The sequence below is a fragment of the Sapajus apella genome, unplaced genomic scaffold (assembly GCF_009761245.1).
Source record: "Sapajus apella isolate SASKATOON/1434 unplaced genomic scaffold, GSC_monkey_1.0 scaffold78, whole genome shotgun sequence".
NCBI classification, from domain to species: domain Eukaryota; kingdom Metazoa; phylum Chordata; class Mammalia; order Primates; family Cebidae; genus Sapajus; species Sapajus apella.
The window spans coordinates 1,008,137-1,031,030 of NW_022437018.1; the positions used below are offsets into that span (position 1 = coordinate 1,008,137).

General features: G+C 37.2%; 1 protein-coding gene across 6 annotated transcripts in view; it reads left to right on the forward strand.

Moving 5' to 3' along the window:
* Positions 1–22,894, forward strand: part of BICC1 (BicC family RNA binding protein 1) — a 317,997-nt gene that overhangs the window by 273,889 nt on the left and 21,214 nt on the right. For 5 of the 6 annotated variants that reach the window (XM_032252528.1, XM_032252530.1, XM_032252531.1 and 2 more), the window contains 11 exons: positions 717–911; positions 1,136–1,387; positions 4,711–4,842; positions 7,565–7,751; positions 9,582–9,743; positions 10,231–10,427; positions 11,301–11,433; positions 11,989–12,145; positions 14,074–14,239; positions 17,771–17,810; positions 18,197–18,351. In XM_032252528.1, coding sequence (XP_032108419.1) covers positions 717–911; positions 1,136–1,387; positions 4,711–4,842; positions 7,565–7,751; positions 9,582–9,743; positions 10,231–10,427; positions 11,301–11,433; positions 11,989–12,145; positions 14,074–14,239; positions 17,771–17,810; positions 18,197–18,351 — 1,776 coding nt within the window. The remainder of the gene's footprint in view (positions 1–716; positions 912–1,135; positions 1,388–4,710; positions 4,843–7,564; positions 7,752–9,581; positions 9,744–10,230; positions 10,428–11,300; positions 11,434–11,988; positions 12,146–14,073; positions 14,240–17,770; positions 17,811–18,196; positions 18,352–22,894) is intronic. The other variant, XM_032252529.1, reaches the window with a different exon arrangement.

Genomic DNA, 22,894 nt, shown 5'->3' on the forward strand with positions numbered 1-22,894 from the left:
TTTTAATATCTATCTTAGCATTCAGTATCTAAATGTTTATTGTATATGTTCAAAAAGTGAGTTTCTAAATTATCTATAAACCTTTTTCATTGAAAATGTTTCTCAGAGATGTTCTGGATTTTATCTGACTCAATTTTTCTAGTTTTTATTCAATGATCATTAAGAGGCCTAAGGAAAAATGTCACAGGCAACGAGTTACAAACACTCAGGTTTCACAAAAGGCTCCCTTCATTTAAAATCATTTACAGGCCAGTTATGGTGGCTCACACCTATCATCTCCATGCTTTGGGAGGCCACGGCAAGAGGATCACTTGAGGCCAGGAGTTCGTGACCAGCCCAGACAGTATAGCAAGACCCCGTCTGTCTCTACAAAAATATTTTTAAAATTAGCCAGGTAGAGTGACACATGCCTGTAGTCCCAGCTATTCAGGAAGCCAAGGTGAGAGGATCACTGGAGCCCAGGATGTTGAGGCTGCAGTGAGCTGGGATGACACCACAGCACTCCAACCTGGATGACAGAGCAAGACTCTGACTCAAAAAAAAAAAAAGAAAGAAATGAAAAAAATAAATTTTATATAGTGCAGCTAAACAATATTTATCATAAGGGCAGTTTGTGTTTTAAAATTCATCTTCAGAAAAGAATGAATGAATGATACACATCTCTGAATGTCTAATGCTTTAACTTTCTGCTTTGGACTCTCATCATTTCATTTTAGGAGCTGCTTCCTTTGGTGCTGATGTTTGAGCTACCAATTGCTGGAATTCTTCAGCCGGTTCCTGATCCTAATTCCCCCTCTATTCAGCATATATCACAAACGTACAATATTTCAGTATCATTTAAACAGCGTTCCCGAATGTATGGTGCTACTGTCATAGTACGAGGGTCTCAGAATAACACTAGTGCTGTGAAGGTAAATTATTCTGATAATTCTGCATATCCTGTATGTACAAATTATATGAGTTTTATTTTTAAAGGATATTAGACTAATTGATTTCTAGAATTTTCCTTCATTCTACGTTTTGGTTTGCAGAATATGCTGTATTTTTCCATAGCTGTTAGAAGTGCAATAGAATCTTTCCCTCTATATAGACAGCTAATTTATAGGATTATTTCCTTCCCACCCTTTTCTTTTAGGAAGGAACGGCCATGCTGTTAGAACATCTTGCTGGGAGCTTAGCATCAGCGATTCCTGTGAGCACACAACTAGATATTGCAGCTCAGCATCATCTCTTTATGATGGGTCGAAATGGGAGCAACATCAAACATATTATGCAGAGAACGGGTGCTCAGATCCACTTTCCTGATCCCAGTAATCCACAAAAGAAATCCACCGTCTACCTCCAGGGCACCATTGATTCTGTCTGTCTTGCAAGGCAATATCTCATGGTAAGGTTATTGAAATAAGTGTTTGATTTTTTTTATACCTCTTTGGATATAGTGCATGCTTTTGCACCTACCGTACTAATGTGACATTTAGGAAAGCACTTTGGAAGCCTGGTCAAATAAGGAATTTTCTTGGTAAAAGGAAATAAACTAGAAGAGTAAGGTTCATAGTGCCTCAACAGGTTTAATTTCATTGCATACGTACTTTTACTTCAGAGTGTGTGTGTGTGTGTGTGTGTGTGTGTGTGTGTGTGTGTATTTTAACTTAGACTAAACACAGAAGAGGTTATAGTGAAATAATTGCATTTTGTGGTAAAGATGGAAGATGACTGTTTTCATCTGACCTGTAATATTAGTGTGCAGCTTGTATTTGGCAAAACAAAAAAAACCAAACAACTCCTCTGTTTAAACAGAAAAGTAAAAATGCTATTTAAATTTCACCATCAAAGACAAGTTTTGTAAGCCCAAAACATTTGTACATTTCATAAATCTTCAACACAATTAAAAAATACTATTTAAGCCACACATTTGAGTGTCATTTATTGAAGGAAGAAGAGCAAAGTTACATAATTCAGTACTACTTTACTACTTCTAATTGATAATTGCAATATTTCTGTCCTTCCCATATTTGTTTAAAACCCCTTGGCCAGGCGTGATAGCTCATGCCTGTAATCCCAGCGCTGTGGGAGGCCAAGGCAGGCAGATCACTTGAGGTCAAGAGGTCGAGACCAGCCTGGCCAACATAGTGAAATCCAATTTCTACTAAATATACAAAAATTAACCGGGTATAGTAGTGGGCGCCTGTAATCCCAGCCATGCAGGAGGCTGAAACAAGAATTGCTTGAACCCAGGAAGAAGAGATTGCAGTAAGCTGAGATAGCACCACTGCACTCCAGCCTGCGTAACAGAGGGAGACTGCATTTCAAAAATAAAATGAAGTGAAATGAAATGAAATGAAATATCCCAGTGTATGGGTTGATAACATAGTAACAAAATGGATGGACGTGATGCTGGGCTCACAAATATTTGTATTAAAAACACCATTGTATTCTCCCATTCAGTGCTTGACCTTTAGTGGCATTTGAATCAGTAAGCCTCAGGTGTGACATTTGGTATTATTAACTTGTAGGGTTGGATTTTGAGAAATTTTCAGAAAATCTGTGTTTTTATTGTTGATTCCATTCGTGTGACAGATGAGAACTTGTTGGAAGCATTAAAGGTTGTAATCCATGATTTTGAGAAATTTGTTGTGAATGATGTTTTTTTTAACTGAGCTTATTTTATCAGGTTATTTTTAATGTACTGTACTACAAGTCAGATTTATATTTATATCCAAGAATTGTTGTAATTAATCTTCATGTTTTCTTTTTTCTGCTTTACAAGTTCTTTAGATGTTAGTTTCTAGTTCAGTGAAATTTTTCAAATATTTTATAGTTATTAATCCTCACTTATATTTGGACCATACCTGCCAAAAATAGATATAAATGACATATATTATTGCACATCATTGAAATAAATGAAGGAGAAATTAAAAGGCTTTAACCCATATTTTAAATACCATCACCATTTTGTATAACACTATTCTTATAAAAATATCACTTTCTTCCATAGGAGAAATGGAGCATAGTATTTCTTTTTCTATCTTTTTCTAATTTTAGACAGGATCTCACTCTGTTGCTCAGGCTGAAGTGTAGTAGTGCATTCTCAGCTCCCTGCAACCTCTGCCTCTTGATTGAAGTGATTCTCATGCCTCAGCCTCCCGAGTAGTTGGGATTACAGTCATGTGCCACCATGCCTAGCTAATTTTTATGGTTTTAGTAGAGATAGGGTTTCACTGTGTTGGCCAGGCTGGTCTCAAACTCCTGGCCTTAAGTGATCCACCCACCTTAGCCTCCCAGAATGCTGGGATTACAGGCTTGAGTCACAGTTCCTGGCTAGGTAATTCATTTTAATCCTAGTATGCTTGATGGTAACCTCTCCTGATATACATGTACAAATTCCAGTACCCAGTGGGCTAACACTGGGAATTCTGTGCAATAGAAAAAGTATATTACATTGTTCCTAGACTCATTAGATTAGAGGCTGTGAGTAGAGCATTAGAGAAAAAAATAAAATCCAAAAAATGAGATAGTTAAAAGAAGGGAAATAGTCACAATTTACTCCAGGAAGGAAGAAAGGTTTAAGGTGCATTAGGTTAAGTGGGATTTATATTGGTAAGGAAGTCTTTGGTTAGTTAAGACAGGGGTCCTCAATCCCTGGGACACAGACCAGACTGATACTGGTCAGTGGCCTGTTGGGAACTAGGCCACACAGCAAGAGGTGAGCAAGCAAAACTTCATCTGTATTTACAGCTCCTCCCCATCACTCGCATGAACCACCTGAGCTCTTCCTCCTATGTGGTTAGCAGTTGCATTAGATTCTTACAGAAAAGTGAACCCTGTTGTGAATCGTGCATGCAAGGGAATTAGATTGCATGCTCCTTAGGAGAATCTAATGCCTGATGATCTGTCACTGTCTTCCATCACCCCCAGATAGGATCGTCTAGTTACAGGAAAACAAGCTCAGGGCTCCCACTGATTTTACATTATGGTGAGTTATATAATTATTTAATTACATATTACAATGTAATAATAATAGAAATAAAGTGCCAAATAAATGTAATGTGTTTGAATTGTCTGAAACCATTCCCCCTTCCCATCCCCTCCCCTGGTCCATGAAAAAATTACCTTCCTATGAAACCGGTCTGTGGTGCCAAAAAGGATAGGGACCCCTGAGTTAAGATATCAAAGTACAGGATCCTCTTAAAAGATAGTTAAGTTAGAGAGGCTGGTCTAACCTGGAGGAAGGGGAAGACAGACATAGATCTGTGGTTGGGCAAATGAGTCTGGGCTAAAATGTCAAACTCTTTAAATGCTCTCAATCATGTTTCATTCAATATACACTAAAAAGCTACCACTGGAAGTCATTGAGCAAAGGCCAAGATTAGTACGCTTGATGTAGTTGAGAATCTAGTTTTCAGCATAACTAACAAAACTGAAGTTAGAGAATAAAGGAATTTTCCAAGATTTACAGTGGATTAAAAAAATCCAGGGCCAAAAACAGAAACTTAGGACATATAATTTTGTCATCCAAAAATGGTTTTTTCCCCCTCAACATTAATGCCACACCTGTCCTCCAAGCTCTGTGAAGTTATATAATTTAGCTTTAAATACTTCATTTTAGTCTTTAAATCTGTATAATATTGCATTATTTGCAGGCATATTAAATTATCAGGTGTTTAAATGATTAATTTTTTACCTCCTACACATTTTTGTGACATTTTTTAGGGTTGTCTTCCTCTTGTGTTGATGTTTGATATGAAGGAAGAAATTGAAGTAGATCCACAATTCATTGCACAGTTGATGGAACAGCTTGATGTCTTCATCAGTATTAAACCAAAGCCCAAACAGCCAAGCAAGGTTGGTTCAAAGTCTGGACCCAGAGAATTATGTATCTTATCATATTCTGTATAGTTTTATTTTGCATATAAGTATGTATTTGCATATACATGAAACTATCACTCTATACAGGTTGAATGTCCCCAATCTGGAATGCTCCAAAATCTGAAACTTTTTGAGCACTGACATGACAGTCAAAGAAAATGCTCATTGGAGCATTTTAAATTTTGGATTTTCACATTAGGGATGCCCAACCAGTGCACATATTCCCAAATCCTCCGAAACACCAAATCTAAAACACTTCTGGTCTCAAGTATTTCGGATAAGGGATACTCAAATTGTATAATATATATGTCATTCTATATTTAGTTATCTAATATAAATCTGTAACAATATTCATTATAGATCATCATTTTCTTTATATATGTGTTGGTTTTTGGAGTCCATTTAGAGTAACCATTATTTTTCCATAGTTATATGAGAAGGAAAGAATGTCCATTCTTAATTTGGAATCTGCTAATTTGAAGCTTTACAAAGTAAGAGAGTTGATAAGGCCACTATATATTTTGTGTGTGTGTGTGTGTGTGCGCGCGCGCACGCGCGCGTGTACATACCCAGTGTAATTCAGAAATTATTTAGACTAGTTATAATGCTATCCCCTGTGCAACCTGTAGAGTTAAAGAAGAGGTGCCTGTGTTTTTTCGTAAATACTTTAAGGACTGAACTGTCTCTAGTTCAGCGTTCTTGGAACCTCTCCTCAGAATGTTATAAAATTTCAGTAACTACATGTAGAGTAAAAATTTAATGGAATAAATCTATCTTTTTTTTTGAGACAGGGTCTCATTTCATTGCCCAGGCTGGAGTGCAGTGGCGCCATCATGGCTTCCTGGGCTCAACTTCCTGGGCTCAGGTAGTTCTCTCACCTGAGCCTCCCAAGTAGCTGAGACCACAGGCATGCACCACCACACCCAGCTAATTTTTTGCATTTTGTGTAGAAATGGGGTTTCGCCATGTTGCCCAGGCTGCTCTTGAATTCCTGAGCTCAAGCAATCCACCCACCACAGCCTCTCAAAGTGCTGGGATTACAGGTGTGAGTTACCGTGCCCAGACCAGAATAAATATTTTATTAAATGCTAGTAAGTATGAGGAAGGAGGAATGTTTCTACATTAGTATTGTTGTTTAAAATAGCACAACCACTTTGAAGGGCAATCTCTGACCATCCCATTATTCTAAAATATTGATCCCCTTCCTGCAGAAGTTCTACTTCTAATTATGCACTCTGAAAACACCTCGGCACCAGGAAACAACATGAGAATGGTGTTGATTGAAAAATGTATATTGCATCATAGTATATACTAAATGGCAGCATTTATTTGTGTATATATGTCTATACATTTTTAAGTTCAAAGCATTGTCTAGAAGGATGCACACAAAAGTCATGATGAGTTGCCTTTGGGGCAATAGAAAGGAAAATGGAACAAAGTAAACAAAAGAAGTGCTTGATTTCTTTAACAAAAATCAGAAACAAGAAAATAACACCATTTTTAAATTTTGAAACTATAGTGCTTGCTTTGGTAGCACATATACTAAATCTTGAAACTATAAATTTTACATGTATAGAATGGTGTATATAATGTATTTTATATAATTTGTTATATGTAAATAATGTGGTAGTCACTGTCCAACTGAAGGAAATGATCATGCCTTCTCAGAAAGAAAGCACTGATTCTAAGTGAACTTGATATAATGAGTTTAAAGTTAGGGAACAGGACATTAATTTTATGTATTGTGAAGATCCTTGTGTGACTAATTTGAGTTGACCAGAGTCACTGTAGATACGAGGACTAAAAGATAGACAGGAGAGACAGTAAAGGACTTGTGCATATAAACATGGACAGGCACAAGAATTCCAGGAGTTCGGTAAGAAATGAGCAGAAGTAAGGGAAAAATAGGTTGTAAATGAAAACTCCAAAGCTTTGCAGCACCCCAGGGCCATTTAATTATGCCTAGCTGGCCCCCATATTCTAACTACTGCCTTAACTGCTTTCTCAGCCACATTTTTTTTTTTTTTTTGTCCATTGAAGGCTTTCCCCTTTGAGTTCACATTTCAAAATTTCTAGATGAGACCACTGAGGAAGAAAAACGATTATTTAGAATTTTTCTTTTTACTATAAGCTTTGCCATAGATATGTCACCAATGAGGAATAGTCGTACCTCAAGGTCTATTAGCTAACTAGTAAACTATAAATGTCAAACATAATTGATGATGATTATGCAGTCTATTTGTGGTCACAAGTTTGATTTGGTATGTAAAGATGTGAGGGGGAAGCTTTAGTGTAAAGATGAGATGCTGTAAAAAGGGAACCCGAGTTCCCATCCTCTTGCTGCCCCTTTGCAGCTGTGCCATGATCTTGGCTAAATCCTTTAACTTCACTGAATATAAATTATGATTCTCACCCTGTAAGGTTTTGCCGAGAATGGGAACATATGTGCAGCTACTATCACAGCTCCTGGAACACAGAACATGCCCAGTAAATGGTAACTAGTATTTTAGGGTTTTACCAGAAGGAGTAAGCTTAAGCACTAAGAGGTTAGAATTTGCAGATGATTTTAAAGCAGCATTGATACGTCCCCTGAGTAGAATTCTTACTGGCATATTCATTTTTCACCTCCCTCCCCTCCCCCATTCATTGTAGACTACTTGCATGTCACTTTTTTTTTCCCCATTATGTGTTTTCATAGTCTGTGATTGTGAAAAGTGTTGAGCGAAATGCCTTAAATATGTATGAAGCAAGGAAATGTCTCCTCGGACTTGAAAGCAGTGGGGTTACCATAGCAACCAGTCCATCCCCAGCATCCTGCCCTGCCGGCCTGGCATGTCCCAGCCTGGATATCTTAGCTTCAGCAGGCCTTGGACTCACTGGACTAGGTATACAATTTATTATTACAGCGTGTCTCAGTCACTGAGGAAATGCTTATCTGATTCCCTTTCTTTCTACCATCTGGGTCTATATTTAAAGTCTATTTTTTTTTTTCTTCTTGGGGCTATAAGATCAGATGAAAAGCCATATAACCTGAATCAATCCATTTTGGGTTTTTTAAAAAAGTCTCTGTGGATTTTTTACCCCGATTCTTCCATGTTCGCATAAATAATCAAGGTCTGACTGTTTTATTTTCAGTGGCTGTGTTTGTTCTAAATTAAGAATGCCATTGAGATTGAAGTAAGCATGCTGACAGTAATTTATGTTTGTTCTCTCTTGCATTTGCAATATTGCCATCGGTCCCTAGAGATAAAGATTATCCAGTTTGCTTTTTAAAAAGTAATTGCAACTCTGTATGAGGGGTGCGGAGGGGGGCGTGAAAATAAGCAGAACTCCCATCACCAGTGGTTAGGCTTGCCTTACCCAGACACAAAGGAAATCTAGTCTGAGGCCAGACCTGTATTTCTATCTAATGTGAGGAATAGAAAATAGGAGAAAGAACAAACATCATAATCTCAGAACTTTAGTTAGGAAAGTAGAATGAGCTGCTTAATAGTGATGGTAATATTTATGTCCTCATCTATGGATTGCTGTTTTATAGGCTGAAGTTAGTTGCTGTATTACAGTTTTGCTAGATTCACTTCTTTCTTGCACATTTCTCAGTTGCATTTATTTTCCTTAATCAGTACTCCTAGTCAATCATTCTGGCTCATTGAGTGTTGATTTGAGACCAAAAAAAAAAAAAAAAATTCTCGCAGCAGTCTTTAATTTTTTTTTTTCTAATAGCTATTCTTACATTTAACTTTTAAGAAATTTAATACTCTTATGTGATGGACTTTCCAAGTAGCCCTGCCTAGACATCGTTAAAGAAAGTTTTTTTTTTTCTTGGCCCAAAGTTATTACTCTACCAAAGTTGTTCCTTCCACTGGGACCTGAACAGAGTCATAACAACATAGCAATGACTGTGAGTTAGGAAACGCCAATTAGGTAACTTAGCAGGAACCGAGTTCATTCTGCGCTAGAGAGAAAACAAGTGAGCAAAGATTCAGTAACCAAATTTAAAAAATGTTTTTATTCTATACCTATCCTGTTATACTTTATACTTTATGTATTCTTGGAAACTTATATACAAATCCACATTTTATGCTAGAACGTATTTTAAATGCCCAAAGGAAAATTCCATTATTTAAATCGAGTATTGACTCCTTAGAACAAAAAAGTATTTTTGAGAAAATTTTCATCATTGAGATGGAGTCCAAGGAAGTCATGTATATGCTTTGACATACATTTAGGAACTGTTCTGGTAGCCTACCCTGTCTGCAACTGGGCCAAATAGATCCATCCTACCACAGGAAAAGATTCCCTTGTCGCTGCTACATGTGAGTAGTTTGAAAGGGTTTGTTTGTAAGCAGATGACAAATGATTTATGCAGAAGAATAAAAATGAGTCTCCACTTGAGCTGAATTGTGTTCATCCTGGCCAGCTGACATGAATGCAAAGCACCTGGTAATGCTCAATGACCCTAACTGCCATCCTAGTCTGGGCACACGTATCTTCCATTTTCTGATAGCATCTGTTTGTGGATAAGCTGCTTCCTCTGTTGGAGTTGAATAATGCAAAATTCATGTGAATATTTGAAAGAAAATCTGTCATCCATATTTTATATTTAGAAAATATCAGATTATATCATTGTGCATTCCAAATAGCAATATTGGTGCCATCTCTATTTTAAAATCTTAAATTTATGTGAATTGACTTTACATATTCACTTATTACAGGTCTTTTGGGTCCCACCACTTTATCTCTGAATACTTCAACAACCCCAAACTCACTCTTGAATGCTCTTAATAGCTCAGTCAGTCCTCTGCAAAGTCCAAGTTCTGGTACACCCAGCCCCACATTATGGGCACCCCCACTTGCTAATACTTCAAGTGCCACAGGTCAGTATCACTTAAGTATATTACAAGATGTATATTCTTAGGTGTTAATCAGTTTTTTAAATAAAATTTATTAATGGTTCAGTTTTCTTAGGGAAAAATTATGGTTCAAAGCATACTCCATTGAAACAGGAATTCCCTGATATGTAAATTAGTTAAAACGAAGCACAGCAAAACAGCATTTTTCATACAAGTAAAATATCATCTTCAAATGTGATAAGCAGACCTGGTAGTTAGGTTCTAGTTGGAATAACTTGCTGGTAGTCATGTACATTGGTACAATGAGAGGGTTGGATTACATATTCTCTATAGTGTTGCCCAATTTTAACAGTTTTGTGTTTCTATGGTAAATAGTACCTCTGTTTACAGAGGTATCAACATTGAATTCTTTTCTGAAATTGCAGCAGCAAAAATGATATTTTTATTGTTAATAAAAATTATAGTTGATTCTGAGTTTCTTCCTAATATCTGTTGTTATAAAATGTTGTAGGTTTTTCTGCTATACCACACCTTATGATTCCATCTACTGCCCAAGCCACATTAACTAATATTTTGTTGTCTGGAGTGCCCACCTATGGGCACACGGCTCCATCTCCCCCTCCTGGCTTGACTCCTGTTGATGTCCATATCAACAGTATGCAGACCGAAGGCAAAAAAATCTCTGCTGCTTTAAATGGACATGCACAGGTAATGGCTTTCTGCTAGAATAGTGTGATCTCTGCTCTTTATAAGAGATAAGTCGCTGGTAGTTACATGTTTAAACTTTCACCTAAAATGAATTTTATTTACTTTTTTCAACTTTTATTTTAGGTTCAGGGGTTACATGTGTAGGTTTGTTACATGAGGAAATTGTATCTTTAATCCACCTTGAGTTAATTTGTATATATGGTGAAAGGGGTCTGGTTAGCCATTCTTCTGCATATGGCTAGCCAGTTATCCCAGCGCCATTTATTGAACATGGATTTCTTTCCCTAATGCTTGTTATTGTCGAATTTATTGACAATCAAATGGTTGTAGGTATACAGCTTTACTTCTGGATTTTCTATTCTGTTCCCCTAGTTTATATGTCTGTTTATTTATTTATTTATTTATTTAATGCCAGTACTATGCTATTAATGTAGCTTTGTAGTATAGTTTGAAGTTGGGTAGTATGATGCTTCTAGCTTTCTTCTTTTTGCCTAAGATTGTTTCGGCTATTTCGGCACTTCTTTGGTTCTGGATGAATTCTAAGTTTTTTCTATTTCTGGAAAAAAAATGATGTTTGTAGTTTGATAAGAATAGCATTGAATCTGTATGTTACTTTGGGCAGTATGGCCATTTTAGTGATATTGATTTTCCTAATCCATGAGCATGGGATGTTTTTCCATTTGTTTGTATCATCTGTGGTTTCTTTCAGCAGTGTTTTGTAGTTCTCCTTGTAGATATCTTTCAAATCTTTGGCTCTAACCACTTTTTTTAACGGTTTTTTTTTGTGGCTGTTATAAATGGGATTGTGCTCTTGATTTGACTCTTTATAAAATTGTGACCATATTTATATGTTATTTTCTATTACTATTTTAGTCTCCAAATATAAAATATGGTGCAATATCCACTTCATCACTTGGAGAAAAAGTGCTGAGTGCAAATCATGGTGATCCATCCATCCAGACAAGTGGGTCTGAGCAGGCATCTCCCAAATCAAGCCCTACCGAAGGTCAGGAACTATCTTTTCTTCTGAAATTCATTTTGGTTATTTGGAAAAAGGAGGTTGTAGAGTCTATGCAGTGATTTTTGAGTTGGTTTTTGGTAAACAGCTATGATCATCGTACCTCAATTATGTGGAAAAACAACATCCTAAATAAAATTTCAAAGAGTATGGTGAAAGATTGACTGAAAAGCAATTTCCACAGAAAGAATCTTTTCCCCATTACATTGTAAGTTTCTGAATTAAAGTGAAGGTAATTGTGTATCAGGAAAGCATGAACTTACTAAATGGTGTGTGTGCGCGTGTTTCCCCCAAGTAGAGTATCTTTTTATAACCCTTTTAGCCCCCAAAATATTTAAAATATATGCAGGTCTTCTCTTCAAATTGAGTTTTTGTGACAGCCTGAACTTGTTAAGGTGTTCTTTTTGCAGATGAAAGAGGTCTGGGTCAGGCCAATTATGTCTCCATAAAGTAGGGTTCTGATTTGTTTCCATTGTAGATAATTGTCAACTGGAAGGTGTGATGTGGTTTATGTGTTCCACTTTTTCTTCTTCTCCTGTGCAGGCTGTAATGATGCTTTTGTTGAAGTTGGCATGCCTCGAAGTCCTTCCCATTCTGGGAATGCTGGTGACTTGAAACAGATGATGTGTCCCTCCAAGGTTTCATGTGCCAAAAGGCAGACAGTGGAGCTATTGCATGGCACGAAAAACTCACACTTACAGTATGTATTTTAATCTTAAAAGAGCCTTTGATTTTTTGAAATCATGTGTATTTGTTCTGAACTCTAATAGTACTCTTTGATTCAAGTCATGTTTGATCTCATCCATGGGTGTTTTCATTTTATCTTTTTAAAAAAATTATTAAGGAATAATATCTGATAATTTTCATCCTTCTCTATCTTCTCTATAGTCCCTTCCCCCTTTAATGAGTTGATTTATATCTGTGCCTTCTAAACAGGCTGTATTACTCCGAAACTGTAGCATTCTCCCCACTCTTCAGTAATCAGCTGGCCCATTTTTATTCTGATTTTTGCTGTTTGAAATTTTCCCACTGTGAATTCTCCATTTGGCTTTGAATTTCTTACTGTGGCTCCTTTTTTTCCCCAAGATAGTTAATAGCAAACTTTTAAATAAATGCCTGACATTATCATGACTTTGTTTTTTTCAAATCACTTTGGTTTATAATTATATAAATTGTATTAAATATAACTCTTCCTTACCATTGCATAGTTACAAGTGTGTCATCCTTACTCTGTTTTCTTCTGCTGTCTTATTAGTTTCTGGTATACCCTTCTAGAGTGTCTTTATGCAAATATTAGCATACATAGTTTTATTTTCTCTTTCTTACTAAAATTCATTTTCCTTTATAAACTCTTTGGCCAATTAATCAGTATTACCCATCATTGTCCAGTTCTCCTTTATCTGTGTTTTTTCTTTACATGGCGCTAATATTTAAAATTAATGTTCTTATTACAGATTAGAGAAACAGTTTTACTTTCTTCAAACTATTGAAGTATTTGAAATAGATACCTATTCTTGTTATCACTGAGTATGTTCTGAACCTTCTCATCATCTTCATCTGGCTTAAGCTGCAATCTCTAGAAAGATCTCCCTGCCTCCAGTCTCTGATTAGCTTGATCTATCTTTTATTTTGCTGCAGTAATTTATTTTGGAAAACAGGTTTAATCTTGTCACACTCTGGCTTAAAATCCACCAATGGTTTGTGCTGCAAGATTCCTTTCCTTTACTTATGCTTTTCCCTCTGACTTGTTCTCCTGGCCTTTGGCACCAGACAACATGCAGATGCTCTTAAGTTCCCAGTTCAAATGTCCTTTGTATAGCCTCTGTCAACTTTTGTCAAGCAAAGTTCATTGTTCCTCTTTTTGTATTCCAATAATACTTTTCTAAATTCCCTTGGCACAACAGTTGAATAGTTGAACAAATACAAGTCATGAATGAATGAACAAACCAGTTCTTGATTGATATTGTGATCCCTATTTTATTTGAGCCTAAGTTGCAGTTAGATTTGAACTTGAGGTGCATGCATTCTGTACATATCATGTGTTGTAATTCACATATCTGCTGCTGATTGTAAGAAACACTTTTATGCTCTGCCTGTCCTGCTCAACAAGCTTTGGAGAATATTTCCTATTTCTCTGCTACCTTTATTTGTTACCAATATCATATACATATTTCATACACATGAATTGGATCATCTACATGCCTTCAAATTGACTGGATCTCTGTCTAGACTTTGCATGCATGAGTCATTGATATCTCCATGATGTATAAAAATTAGAAATCTTGTCTATACATTTATTCCTTCTATATCATATGCTATATACCATATATACTATACATACTGTGTTTGAATGTGCATCACGAAATACTTTCAAGCAGAGTACCCAATTTCAAATTCCAGCTCTGCCATTCACATTAGAATATGACCTTGGACAGTATACTTTCTTCATCGGGAAAGTGGGGATAACAAAAGTTACCTGTGTCATAGTATTGTTGTGAGAATTAAATGAGAGAATATGTGTAAATAGCTGATGATGGTAAACATGCATAGTAAATGTGGCACATAGGAAACATTCAGTACATTTGTGTATATATAGTGCAGTGTTAAATTCCACACTCTGTTTCACAGCAGCACTGACAGGTTGCTCTCAGATCCTGAACTGAGTGCTACAGAAAGCCCTTTGGCTGACAAGAAGGCTCCAGGGAGTGAGCGCGCTGCAGAGAGGGCAGCAGCTGCCCAGCAAAACTCTGAAAGGGCCCACCTTGCCCCACGGTCATCATATGTCAACATGCAGGTAAAGGTCATAAAATAGGAAAGCCATTCAATGTCACGTGTTTGGGTTCAAGCATGGAGAATTCAGTGAGTATTCAGCAGTAGTACAGAAATTAGGTTTTCCTCTGCTACATTCAAAATGAAATTGAAGTATATATGCTATAAACATTAAAATGTTATAGTTTGCTATAAACATTAAAAATAGAAAGTGGTATTTAGCTTAAGTGAGAATTCTTTAAAATATATTAAAAATGGAGAATGCTCTGTGTCACTATCTTATGAAAATAACATTATTCATGTGTTACTTAAATTTTAGATGCATTTGAGGGACTGTATTTCTAAGTATTACTGCTTCATGACATAGTCTTGGATAAATAAATATACTGTTTTTGGTGTAATGAAGATGATAAATGTGTTTGGTGCCATTTAAAGATAGTTATGAGAGTAACTAATGTGGAATGTTAGTCCTTTGAAAGTAGCTGATGAATATTATTGATGATTGTGTTGCTTCAGTTTTTTTATGATCATAAAAGCAACTTCCTTTAAATAATTTTTATGATTAAACAACTTCCTCAATAGCAACTTTCAGTGTATCCATTTTCAAACTATTAGGCTAATTATGCAAAATAGAATATTGACCATGAAATGCAGAAATTTGATTTCCATATAGATCATAATGTGAAAGATAAGGATTTTGTGCCTAGTGCTTTTAGAGATGCTTGTAAACATTTGATGTCAGACCAGAATTGCTAAGTAGACTTACCTATTTCATCTTCTAGCACCAAAGAAAGAGGAAGAAAAAATGCTAGAAACAGAAAAGCCATCATAGATGTGTCAATGAAATTAGTTAATGGAACTAAATTACATTACTGTAATTCCAGTGCAATCTGAAGTTTTCGGCCTGCTTGCCTTTTTTTTTTTTTTTTTTTTGAGATGAAGTCTCGCTCTGTCGCCTGGAGTGCAGTGGCATGATCTCTGCTCACTGCAACCTCCGCCTCCTGGGTTCAAGCGATTCTTCTGCCTCAACCTCCCGAGTAACTGTGACTACAGGCATGGGTTACCAAGCCCAGATAATTTTTATATTTTTAGTACAGATGAGGTTTCACCATGTTGGCCAGGCTGGTCTCAATCTCTTGGTGTCGTGATCCACCTGCCCCGGCCTGCCAAATTGCTGGGATTATAGCTGTGAGACAACACACCTGGTCCTTGTCTTTCTTTTAATCTTTTGCATTCGAAACATTTTCTAAAGTTTTTTGATGATTTTTTTTTTTAATAAAAGCCATGGACTTTATATGTCACTGTTTTAAAAAAGACATTTAAGGCTGGGCACAGTGGCTCATGCATATAATCTCAGCACTCTGGGAGGCCAAGGCAGGTGGATTGCTTGAGCCCTGGAGTTCAAGACCTTCCTGGACAACATGGTGAAAGCCCAACTCAACAAGAACTCTAAAAAATTAGCCAGGCATGGTGGCATGCACATGTAGTCCCAGCTACTTGGAGGCTAAGGTAGGAAGATCACCTGAGCCTGGGAGGCAGAGGTTGCAGCGAGCCAAAATTGCACCACTGCACTCTAGCTTGGGCGACAGAGTGAGACCCTGTCTCAAAAATTAAAAATAAATATATTTATTACATTTTCTCTGGTGGTTGTATTTTCAGTTAATATGAATTACAATTTATTTAATAAATATCAAATCCCCTTTATAATCTTTTAATGGTTTTTGTCTTGTGGCTCTTGCTACCTTTTCCATCAGGTTTATACCTGCGGTGAACCAATTTCTTGTTTCTTTCTCTTAGGATGGACGAGCATGTTCGTAATGTTTGAGTTTCAGCTTAACTAGATTTGTTTATATTGTTAGTGAACAGCTGACTCAAAATCACTAAGAAATCAATGATAATATTCACTGAGCATTGACAGGGAGAAGGATTGAAAACTTCCCTGATTTCCTTGGCTGAAAATGATCTCTATCTCCTGATTGCTCTTGGAATGCTATATCCCCAGCTCTCTTTCTCAGCCCTCCAAAGACCACAAGTCGGCCAGGCTTGGTGGCTCATGCCTGTAATCCCAGCACTTTGGAAAGCCAAAGTGGGCAGATCACCTGAGGTTAGGAGTTTGAGACCAACCTGGCCAACATGGTGAAACCCTGTCACTACTAACAATACAAAAATTAGCCAGGCATGGTTGTGGGTGCCTATAGTTCCAACTACTCAGGAGGCTGAGACAGGAGAATCACTGGAACCCAGGAGGCAGAGGTTGCAGTGACCTGAAATTATGCCACTGCATACCAGCCTGGGCAGCAGAGCAAGACTGTCTCAAAAAAAAAAAAAAAAAAAAAAAAACCCACAAACCATCAAGGCTGTAGCTCATTTTTGATTCATTGTATTCTTCCACAAAGCTGAGCATAGTCTCCTTAACCAGTAGGCCCTCAATAACTATTTGGTGAAGAAGCAAATTAAGTTCTCCATATACCTTGCCTTTAGACATTAATAATTAACGGTTGAGTTTAACTCCCAATGCCATTTTAGTTCTAGGAATTTAAAACTTCATCAAAAACATTATCTAAAAATCTGCCTTTACTGATACATGGCTTTTTCAATTATCACATGTCCTTGTTTATCTGGGACAGCCCTGTTTACTTTTATTATCCTGACCTAATTGTTATTCACAGCACATGTCATCTTCAGAAATGTCCTGTTTCAGACCATGGATTATATAGGTACCTTATATATGATGGTATAGTCTTTCTGGTTAAAAAGGTCTTGCCGATTGGCCCTTGGTCCTCCTGGTAGGCCTCTGAGACATGCTTACATCTAGTCTTAGCTAGTTCCTAAATTGGAGAGTTGATAACACTCAGAAAAGATTTGAAATGTAGCTGTATCTGCACGACTTTCTTCGAAATGATCTATCTTGGTTCTTACGTAGATTTGACTATATCATAGTTATTCATTCAGTGTTAATGGAATGAATCAATGTTGCCATCCTAGCCCTGTACAATAAACAGTAACTAGATTAATTTTATGGCATTGCTTAATGTCATTATAGATTAAAGTTAGACATTTGCCATTTATCTCACTTCAAAAGCAAAGACTATGCCAGTTAGGTTAAATAATTTCTTAGGTTATCAGGATATCATACCACTTCAGGCCATGCTTACCTAAATGAAGAGGGGATTTTTGAGACCCTAATGAGACCAATAGGTACATGACAACATTTTGGAAATGCATTATTTTGAAATTCAGCATTATTATTATTAGGCTATTTATACTCTAGCAGACATTGGCTCTGATGTGCTTGATATTTATGGTAAATAAGATTTTTTTTTCTTTAAGGAAAAATTTGAACTCAGTCAAATTATAGTCAGAAGTGGTAATTTATTACTAATTAGTGTTGGAAGCATGTTTAAAATTATCAGACTTACCTTGGATTTCTGTCACATTGTGCAAAGCTTCACATGTCTCAGATTTCTGGGACACAGTCAAACCTTTGTTCTCTAACCATGGAATATTGGCATGACATTTGGAGAGACTGTCAAGATATTTTCTGTTTCATTTTCAGGCATTTGACTATGAACAAAAGAAGCTATTAGCCACCAAAGGTATGTGATACATGAATCTATACTTTTTTTTAGTACACTCATAACTGATTTTTGACTACTCATGGTGAATTGAGAACTTGGACACTCACAACAAAAAGAAACCTAGAATATTTGGGGGGTTCAAATATTCAAGTTACATGAATTCCATTGAATATATTTTGTTGAATGGTTTAGCATTAGACCAATTAAGAAATAATGTAGCATTTTTTTCATTTATCATTACTTTGGATAAAATGTTTCATTAAGATATTTTTAGGCATTTTGTGTTAAGAAATAACATTCAGTGATAATTTCTTCATATATATTAAAGAAACGACAACTTACCGGTATTTTAATTAAGAAATGCATTAAATATACCAAGCATTGGTGTTATTTTGTTTCCAAAGCTATGTTAAAGAAACCAGTGGTGACGGAGGTCAGAACACCCACAAATACCTGGAGTGGCCTGGGGTTTTCTAAATCCATGCCAGCTGAAACTATCAAGGAGTTGAGAAGGGCCAATCATGTGTCCTATAAGCCCACAATGACAACCACTTATGAGGTTTGTAGAGTCATGTCCTACCCATTCTTCCTGTCTGTTCTCTCAGCAAAAGAGGATGGTACTTCCCCCACCCTCATTCTTCATGTACTTTAGGGAAGATAATAAGTGACTTGTTTTTATTTTTATTCCTGTAACCATACTGATATAAAACTGATGCATTCTTGTGTATTATGATCTTTTATCTGTATTCTCTCAAAGTTGTTGATCACGTCTTAAAGAGTTGTAAATTTGGATGTGTGTTTTGTTGAGGGTGAGTTGTGTCATAAATGATAAGTGTAGGGCTGAGATTAAGCAAAGGGCAGATGTGATATTCCATAAAAATGTATAGAGTCCTTTCATCCAAGGGTTTCATTAGCAAGGCCAACATAGGGGGGAAAAAGCAAATATTCAACAAAAATAGATTTTCAAATATGAGTTAAAAATTCAGTGTGTTCAGATGTGCCAAGAACACAGCAAGAAGTATCTCAAACAAAAGCTCCAAAATTTTTATGTTTCCCAGATGTTGGCTACACTGCTCGGGGTGAGACTGGGAAGCTGGCATTCCTACCATATGGAAGAGGGATAGAGAGTTCCATACTCCTCAGCCAGGCTACACGTGATTCACCAAGCAGGCCTTTTCCATTTCAAAGTATCAGACTTTGGCTCTAAGCCTTTGGGAGTCAGGGTGGAGCTAGAGTGCGTGCACACATACACAATGCTGGGAGACTGTACAGACCCAAACACGAATGAAAATGATTAATCCAAGAGTCACAGTGTTCACCCGGAGCACTGTAGGCCGAAAACAAATACTGGTTAAGGGTTTCACAATTGTTAGTCTAATAACTAGTATTTGTAGATTGACCTTTTCTCCACTCATTTCTTTGTAATAAATTAGGCTCTTGACGAAATGCAAAAGCAAACATGCTGCTTTTTTGTCTCTTTTGAGTAAATGAAAAAGAAACTACTGCTAAAAAATTAGAAGGAACAGTCTCCCATGAATTTCATTGTCAGAGGTATAGTAGCAACCTGGCAGGCTGTATTTTCAAGATTGAAGTTACTTTCAGCAGCAGAATGCGGGAGCCATTATGAAAAATGTTGAGGCTCTAGGAGGTACACTCTTCTTTCTTCCATTTTAACACAGAGAGAAAATAAGCATCTCCTTTTGTTAGCAGAGACCATAAAACTGCTGTGCTTATAACTTAGGGGTAACTATACATCAGGTGAAACTCTTTCAGCCCATCCTTGCTTTTGACAGAGTGAAGTGTGCTAAGTTATCGACTGTGTTCCTCCAGTTTCAAAGATGAAATATTTACTTTAGAAATGCTCATTCAGTTCTGCTTTCTAAGACCAATAAGAGGACAAGTTAAAAATGATGTTCATTTTGGTAATGGGGCAGTCAAGTGCAGCGTTCTGATAGCCACCACTGACCAGATGTATAGTTTGGTGAGTGACGTCACTCATCTGAGCCGTCTCAATCAGGTTGTGCTGAGAAGAGCATTGGAGAGGGCATCCAGTGCTTATCATGATGGTTGTCAGTTCTTAGTGATATTTTAAATTTCTTTATTTCATCATTATTCTTATTTGAGACAGAGTCTGGAGTACAGAGGTGCCATCTTGCCTCACTGCAACCTGTGCCTCCTGGGTTCAACTGATTTTTCTGCCTCAGCCTTCCAGGTAGCTGGGATTACTGGCACTTAACACAATGCCCAACTAAGATTTTTTTTTAACGATTTAGTTTTTTTGTTTTAATATATTTTATTGCATGTTAGGTTCTGGGGTACAGGTGCAGAACATGCAGGATTATTGCATAAGTACATATATGGCAGTGTGGTTTGCTGCCTCCATCCCTGTCTCCTGTATCTGGCATTTCTCCCCATTTTATCCCTTCCCAACTCTCTACCCTCTGCTATCCTTCCCCTAGTCCCCACCAACAGACCACAGTGTGTGATGCTCCCCTCCCTGTGTCCATGTGTTCTTATTGTTCAACACCCACCTATGAGAACATGCAGTGTTTTTCTGTTCTTGTGTCAGTTTGCTGAGAATGATGGTTTTCAGATTCATCCATGTCCCTACAAAGGACACTAACTCATCACTTTTTATGGCTGCGTAGTATTCCATGGTGTATATGTGCCACATTTTTCTTGTCCCGTCTATCATCAATGGGCATTTGGGTTGGATCCAAGTCTTTGCTATTGTAAACAGTGCTGCAGTGAACATACGTGTCCATGTGTCTTTATAATAGAACAATTTATAATCCTTTGCATATATACCCAGTAATGGAATTGCTGGGTCAAATGGAATTTCTATTTTTTGGTCCTTGAGGAATCACCACACAGTCTTCCACAATGGTTGAACTAATTTACACTCCCACCAACAGTATAAAAGCATTCCTGTTTCTCCACATCCTCCCCAGCATGTGTTGTCTCCGGATTTTTTAATGATTGCCATTATAACTGGCATGAGGTAGTATCTCAATGTGGTTTTGACTTGGATTTCTCTAATGAGCAGAAATTATGAGCATTTTTTCATATGTTTGTTGGCCTCATATATGTCTTCTTTTGAAAAGTGTCTCCATATCCTTTGCCTACTTTTGAATGGGGTTGTTTTTTTCTTGTAAATCTGTTTTAGTTCTTTGTAGATTCTGGATATTAGCCCTTTGTCAGATGGGTGGATTGCAAAAATTTTCCCCCATTCTGTTGGTTGCTGGTTCACTCTAATGATTGTTTCTTTTGCTGTGCAGAAGCTCTGAAGTTTAATTAGATCCAATTTTTCTGTTTTGGCTTTTGTTGCCAGTGCTTTTGGTGTTTTAGTCGTGAAGTCCTTGCCTATGCCTATGTACTGAAAAGTTTTGCCTAGGTTTTCTTCTAGCGTTTTTATAGTGTTAGGTCATATGTTTAAGTCTTTAATCCATCTGGAGTTAATTTTAGTATAAGGTGTCAGGAAGGGGTCCAGTTTTTGCTTTCTGTACATGGCTAGCCAATTTTCCCAACACCATTTATTAAACAGGGAATCCCTTACCCATTGCTTGTTTTGGTCAGGTTTGTCAAAGATCAGATGGTTGTAGATATGTGGCATTGCCTGCAAGGCCTCTGTTCTGTTCTATTGGTCTATATCTCTTTTTTGCTACCAGTACCATACTGTTTTGATTACTATAGCCTTGTAGTATAGTTTGAAGTCAGGTAGCGTGATGCCTACAGCTTTGTTCTTTTTGCTTAGAATTAACTTGGCTATGTGGGCTCTCTTTTGGTTCCATATGAAGTTTAAGGTGGCTTTTTCCAGTTCTGTGAAAAGGGTCATAGGTAGCTTGATGGGGATAATTACTTTGGGCAGTATGGCCATTTTCACAGCACTGATTCTTCCTAACCATGAGCATGGAATGTTTTTCCATCAGTTTGTGTCCTCTTATTTCCTTGAGCATCTGTTGAGATAATCAAAGTTTTTAGTTTCTTTGCATTGGGTTAGAACATGTTCTTTTAGCTCAGAGAAATTTGTTATTACCCACTTTCTGAAGCCTGTTTCTGGACTTGAATGTTGGCCTGCCTTGCTAGGCTGGGGAAGATTTCCTGGATAATATCCTAAAGAGTGTTTTCCAGCTTGGATTCATTCTCTGTCACATTCAGGTACACCTATCAAAGGTAGATTAGGTCTTTTCACATAATCCCATATTTCTTGGAGGCTTTGTTCATTTTTTTTTCTCTAATCTTGCCTTCTTGTTTTATTTCATTGAGTTGATCTTCAATCTCTGATAACCTTTCTTCTGCTTGGTTGATTCGGCTATTGAAACTTGTATATACTTTGAAGTTCTTGTGTTTTTCAGCTCCATCAATTTATTTATGTTCTTCTCTAAGTTTTTTATTCTCGGTAGCATTTCATCAAACCTTTTTTCAAGGTTTTTAGTTTCTTTGCATTGGGTTAGAACATGTTCTTTTAGCTCAGAGAAATTTGTTATTACCCACTTTCTGAAGCCTGTTTCTGTCAATTCATCAGATTCATTGTCCATCCAGCCTTGCTCCCTTGCTGGTGAGGAGTTGTGATCCCTTGGAGGAGGAGAGGCATTCTGGTTTTGGGTGTTTTCATCCTTTTTGCGCTGGTTTCTTCCCATCTTTGTGGATTTATCTATGTGTGGTCTTTGTAGTTGGTGACTTTTGGTTGGGATCTCTAAGTGGACATCCCTTTTGTTGCTGATGAAGTTATTTCTTTCTGTTTTTAGTTTTCCTTCTAATAGTCAGGCCCCTCTGCTTTAGGACTGCTGGAGGTCCACTCCCGTCACTGCTTGCCTGGGGATCACCTGCAGCCGCTGCAGAACAGTAAGGGTTGTTGCCAGTTTTTTCTTCTGTTATCTTTGTCCCAGAAGGAGACCCACGAGGTGTCAGCCTGAGCTCTCCTTTATGAGGTGTCTCTTTGGATATATGGGGTTTGGTGAGCTGCTGAGGAGACAGTCTGTCCCTTATAGGAGCTCAAGTGCTGAGCTGTGAGCTCTGTTGTTCTGTTTAGAGCTGCTGGGCAGGTATGTTTAAGTCTACTACAGCGAAACTCATAACTGCCTTTTTTTCCCCAGTGCTCT